The 6,000-nt window shown below is 34.2% G+C and overlaps 1 protein-coding gene across 1 annotated transcript in view; it reads right to left on the minus strand.

Moving 5' to 3' along the window:
* The window catches only part of LOC117250146 (aryl hydrocarbon receptor), a 29,240-nt gene extending 25,277 nt beyond the window's left edge, over nucleotides 1-3,963 (minus strand). The window contains exons 1-2 of the mRNA XM_033616180.2: nucleotides 3,368-3,963; nucleotides 1,424-1,611 (exon numbers count right to left, since the gene is read on the minus strand). Of these exons, the coding sequence (XP_033472071.1) occupies nucleotides 1,424-1,611; nucleotides 3,368-3,408 (229 nt within the window). The 5' untranslated portion in view covers nucleotides 3,409-3,963. The remainder of the gene's footprint in view (nucleotides 1-1,423; nucleotides 1,612-3,367) is intronic.
* Between the last annotated feature and the right edge of the window lie 2,037 nt (nucleotides 3,964-6,000).

The following is a 6,000-nucleotide window of genomic DNA, read 5'->3' on the forward strand; positions in this document are numbered from 1 at the left end:
ACATTCGATCTGCTCACGTTTCTCACACACACACACACACACACACACACACACACACACACACACACACCCCTACATCCCCAAAATCCATCTGCTATGCCTATAATCCTGCTTACTCCTCGACAAAGCCACTTCACCGCTTCTTAGACGGGAGTCTGAAGCCCAGACGCAAAGGTCACGACCTCTAAATCTTTATGAAAACATATATTCAGAAACAGAGACTTTTGGCGTCACTGTGTGAACTCAGACTCTCCCTCACCTTCCGTCTTTTAACGTGAAACCTTCCACTGTCTGTTCCTGCGTGTTTTTGTGCCTCTGTGTCCGCGGGTCCTGTGCGAGGTGTGAAAAGCCAGTGTTCCAGTCGGCGGCGGCGAGGAAGACGACACACTGACATTTACCAGCTTCACTTTCCTTCTGTCTGTGCTAATTTCACGAGTCGTCATCGTCACCACTTTTAAACCAAAAAAAAAAAATTCCCGACATTATATTAATATTTGTCTGACATTTTATTGATATATTTTTGGACATTTATTTTTAATTTTTTTTATTGTTTGTCATTTTATTAATATTTGCCGGACATTTTCTTAATTTATCTCGGACATTTTATTAGTATTTTTTCCAACATTTTATTAATATTTTTTTTCTGATATTTTATTTATATTTGTCGGACATTTTATTAATATACTTTCAGACATTTTATTAATTGTTTTTCCCGACATTATATTAATATTTGTCAGACATTTTATTGATATATTTTTGGACATTTAATTAATGTTTTTTTTTCTGATATTTTCTTAACATTTGTCAGACATTTTATTAATATATTTTCTGATATCATAATAATATTTATCGGACATTTTATTAATATACTTTCAGACATTTTATTGATATATTTTTGGACATTTAATTAATGTTTTTTTCCGGCATTTTGTTAACATTTATCTTACATTATATTAATATTTTTTTCTGATATTATAATAATATTTGTTGGACATTTTATTAACATATTTGTCAGACATTTTATTAATATATTTCTGGATATTTTAGTCATATTTTTATGTCTTTTTATTTTCTATTGTTTTCTATTGTTATTGTTTTTTTTCTATTTATTTTCTTCAATATATCTTGGACATTTTATTAGTATTTTTTCCAACATTTAATTAATATTTTTCTGACATTTTATTAATACATTTTCAGACAAATGCGCATTTCAAAACAGTTTTGAAGTCCACATAAACAATATGAAGCAACTGTTACCAGAGCATCTTCATTGAAAATCAAATGAATGCATTGAAATTTACTTTATTTACTTCAATCCAGTCGATGGAGAGGGCAGATCTGATTGGGAGGACGATGCTGTGCACTTTTAAACCACGTCACATGCTGCTTCCTCGTGTGTTTCATTGTGATGTCGTGCTCTTACCGGAGAAGAAGCTCTTGGTGCGGAGGAAGCTGACGCTCAGCCTCAGGATGGACAGCTTGTCCAGGCTGGAGATGACGTCTTCGGGGAAGGGCAGCAGGCTGGCGAGCCGGTCCAGCTCCGAGTTCAAGCGGTCACGGTGGCGTTTGGACGGGTTGGACTTGGTGCCTTCGGCTGGGGTCGGTTTGACTCTGGACATGAAGGGAGGACGCCTATATTTAACGCTTACAAGGTCACAAGTGTGTGTTGGTGGTGGATTAAGGATGGCACGTACAAATGAAACTTTCTGTGGCATACTAGACTGTGTGGTCATCTTTATTCCTGATGTTCTGCTGAGCTGCTTGAAGACAAGTCAGTAAATAAACTTGGAATAAAAAGGTAATAAATTTGAGATATATAATGTGACAATATGCAGCTTCAAAACATTTAATATGCGATTATATTCCTCTAAATCAGTCAAATTATTTACCAGGGGGGCGCTATAGCAACCGATTGAAATGTCAAACTTTGAATGGGCATATCTCATGCCCCGTATTTGGTAGAGACATGAAACTTTGCACAGAGATGCCTCTCCTCATGAGGAACACATTTGCCTCAAGAACCCATAACTTCCGCTTATATAGATTTTCCGCCATTTTGAATGTTTTGAAAAACACTTCAAATGGATCTCTTCCTAGGAAGTTTGAGCGATCTGCATGAAACTGGGTGAACATAATCTAGGGTCCAATATCTAAAGTTCCCTCTTGGCAAAAGTTGGAAAACTTACTAAAACTGAGCTTCTATAAGGCAATGAATATTGCGGAGGGCGTGGCTCATCACATAAAGGTGTATAACATCTCAAGGGTTTCACCCATCACCACGCAACTTTGTAGGTATATGACCACACATAATCTGAGGGGACCCCTCCATTATTGACCCCATCAAACAAAATGGGGGCGCTAGAGAGCTCATTTCTTATCTAGGCCTAACCGCCATATGGATTTTTACTAAACTTGGTAGATATGTAGAACAGGACGCCTCAAGGTGACTGGAGAAATTTAACTCTAATTGGCAACTGGGTGGCGCTATAACAACAGAAAAATGCTTCAAAATGGCTAAAATGCGACCGATCGCTGTGGCTCCCCCTGTGGACCAATGTTGGTGTAAACACTTTAACTATCTGCCTTTCAACGTGCTGCCTCAACTACTAATGTACAGTTTTAGCCCACTAACTATCCCACTATTGGCAATGGTACTACTGTACTTTCAATAAAGCCATCGTACTATCAGATTCACAAACACTCTGTCTGAATACATTGGTTCATATTTAATCAAACAAACTGTGCGTGGGCAACTGTGCACTCAGTGGGTATGGACGAGTATATACTATTTAGCGCTGCAACTAACGATTATTTTCATTGTCGACTAATCTGTCAATTATTTCCTCAATTAGTCAACTCATCATTTTAAAGAAAAATGTGTTAAAATGTTGAAAAATGTCGGTCTGTCTCTCCCAAACCCCAAAATAATGTCATCTAATGTCTTGTTTCGTACTCACGCCAAAGGGTTTTAGTTCACCGTCACGGGAGAGTGTGTAAAGCTGCCAATATTTGAACGTAAGAAGCTGCAATAAGAGTATTTTGGGGTATTTTTATAGTATTTTTCGATGAAAATTACATTAGATACTGATGAGTCGACTACTAAAATAGTCACCGATTATTTTAATAGTCGATTAGTCATCGATTAGTCGACTAATGGTTGCAGCCCTAATACTATTATTAACTTAATTCATTATTCTTGGTGCTATCAGCCACAGAATCAATATTAATATTGACAAATAAAGACCCTCCATATGAATGTTGCTCAATGGACTATCTTTAATAACTGTTATAATTATTTTAACAGAATAAAACAGGTGTCATTAGTGAATGAGAACAACTTAATGGCTCCTTGAATAACGACACTCACCCTTTCTGAGCCGGTTTTCTTCTCTTCCGTCCTGCATACATGTTTGTTGTTGTTGTTGTTGTTGTTTACTCACAGTGACGCTGGAGGAAATCCATAAACTCTTGTTTTACAGTAAACAAGCCGCACACAGTGGAAACCAGTAGAAACCAGTAGCCCTCCCAGTGAGCAGAGGCATCTGACAGCGCTTTAAGCTAGCTTCAGTTTGACCTGTCTGTGTGTGGCCGTTAGCTGACGTCCGGTTTAAACTTCATTTATGATAAAGTAGATAAAAAAAGACGCCATTTTGAAAGGTAATTAATGTCACCGTGTGAACTCCGCACTGTAGCTCCGTGTCGGACCGTCACAGGGGAGCTGCCGCTCCGGCTGTCCCGTCCATGGCGCTCCGCCGGTGGGTTAAATCCTGCGGACGTTCCGCGATAAAAGTTCCGTTTAAACTTCACATCGTGAGGACGAGTTCAGCCCGACATGTGGAGTTAACCCGCTGTGAAGTTAAACGCTGTTCCTCCTCCTCCTCCTCCTCTTCTCCGTCCTCTCCTTCTCCTCCCGAGTCCCGGCCGCTCTCCTCTCCTCCTCTCCTCTCCTCTCCTCCTCTCTGCTGCTGCCGCCTCCTCTCACAGGACTGGACCAGCGCGTGCTTCCCGGGCACTGATTTAACGTCGGGAGCGCGCGGCGGGTCAAAGGTCATGTCAGGGGAAAATTAATTTAAAGCTTAAAAAGTATTTTAATAAAACATTAAAACAGTTTAAAAGTAGCATGAAATGTTTTTTTATATATCACTATTGCTGTTTTAATATTTTAATAAATGTCGCGAGGCTTGCCAGCACGTTACCCGTTTTTAAACCGTCGCTTACAACCGAATTTTTATGTTGTTTTTTAAAATATATTTTTAATGTTTCTTTTAACCCTTTGAAACCCGAGCAGTGACTTAACAATAAAAAACCAAAACAAAAAATATACTAACAAAATTAGCAGGAAATAAATACAAGGAGGAAAATAAAAACAAGAAAATTTATATTTAAAAAAACAAGAAAATGACCTAATAATTCTGCAACGTAATTTTAAAAATGTAATTATAATAATATAAATATAGGTTTTCTCTAACTTTTTCCCCTACTTTTGAAAAAAAAAAACCTATTATATATATTATTATATATTATATTTTTTAATTCAAAGCAAAAAATATGCTAACAAAAAATTTGCAAGAAATTGATAAAAAAAAAGAGAGAAAAATAAAAACAAGAAAATTGGTAAACAATTTAAAAACAAAAATAAACAAACAAGAAAATGACCTGGAAAGAGTACTTAAAAATCATAATAATTTTGTCACATAATTTTAAAATGTAATTATAATATTTATAAAGTTTTTCTCTAGCTTTTTTCTTTTTTTCTCTACTTTTGAAAAAATATATATATATATATTTTTAATTTGAAGCAAAACAAAAAATAAACTAACAAAAACAAATGACAATAAATTAGGAAAATAAAAACAAGAAAATGTATATACAAAAAAATAAACAAGGAAATGACCTGGAAAGAGTACTTAAAAATCCTAATAATTCTGTAAAATAATTTGAAAACGTAATTATAATAATATTTATAAATAAAGTTTTTGTCTAGCTTTTTTTCACTACTTTTGAAAAAAAAAATTTTTTAATTCAAAGCAAAACAAAAAATATGCTTATAAAGTTAAAATAATTCTGTAACATAATTTTAAAATGTAATGATAATATTTATGAATTTTTTTTCTCTAGCTTTTTTCTTTTTTCACTACTTTTGAAAAGAAAAATATATTTTTTAATTTAAAGCACAAATAAAAATATGCTCATAAAAAATTATCAAGGAATTAGTAAAAAGAGAAAAATAAAGACAAGAACATCTATATTAAAAAAAACGTAAAAAATAAACAAACAAGAAAATTACCTGAAGAGTACTTAAAAATCATAAAAATTCTGTCACATAATTTTAACATGTAATTATAATATTTATGAATAAAGTTTTTCTCTAGCTTTTTTACGACTTTTGAAAAAATAATGAAAGAAAAATAAAAACAAGAAAATTTATATTTTGTTATATATTGTTTCTACCGTTTTTTTCCCCCGTTAAAGGTTTTTTTGGGGGAGTTTTTCCTTATCCGCTGGGAAAAAATTCTGTCACATAATTTTAAAACGTAATTATAATAATAATTATAAATATAGTTTTTCTCTAGCTTTTTTTTTTTCTTTTTTCCCTACCTTTGAAAAAAATAAATAAAGTTTTTTAAAAAATTAAAATTGTGGGACATTTCTAACCAAGTTGCTCGTTGCCTTTTTCCCCATGTTTGTGAAAGAAACTTGCTCAGGGTTCAAAGGTTAAAACACTTGCGAAAAGCAGCACAAGAAAAGTGATGACGGTCCAGGTTTCGAAGGGTTAATGCCCGATTTGTACATTTTGTGTTTATTTCCTTTCGTCCTGTTCTTGCCTCTGTACACACTATTTTTCTTTGCTCTTAAGAAGTACGTTAACTCAAGTATCGGCTGTGAATGCTTAATATCATATGAATCATAGGATGTGTTGTTGCTTTGAGTCAATAAATCTGAAAATGTTAAAGGTCACACCCACTTAAACATTTTCTTTATCATGACATGCTCTTGTTT

This window comes from Epinephelus lanceolatus, chromosome 24, assembly GCF_041903045.1.
Source record: "Epinephelus lanceolatus isolate andai-2023 chromosome 24, ASM4190304v1, whole genome shotgun sequence".
Lineage (NCBI taxonomy): Eukaryota > Metazoa > Chordata > Actinopteri > Perciformes > Serranidae > Epinephelus > Epinephelus lanceolatus.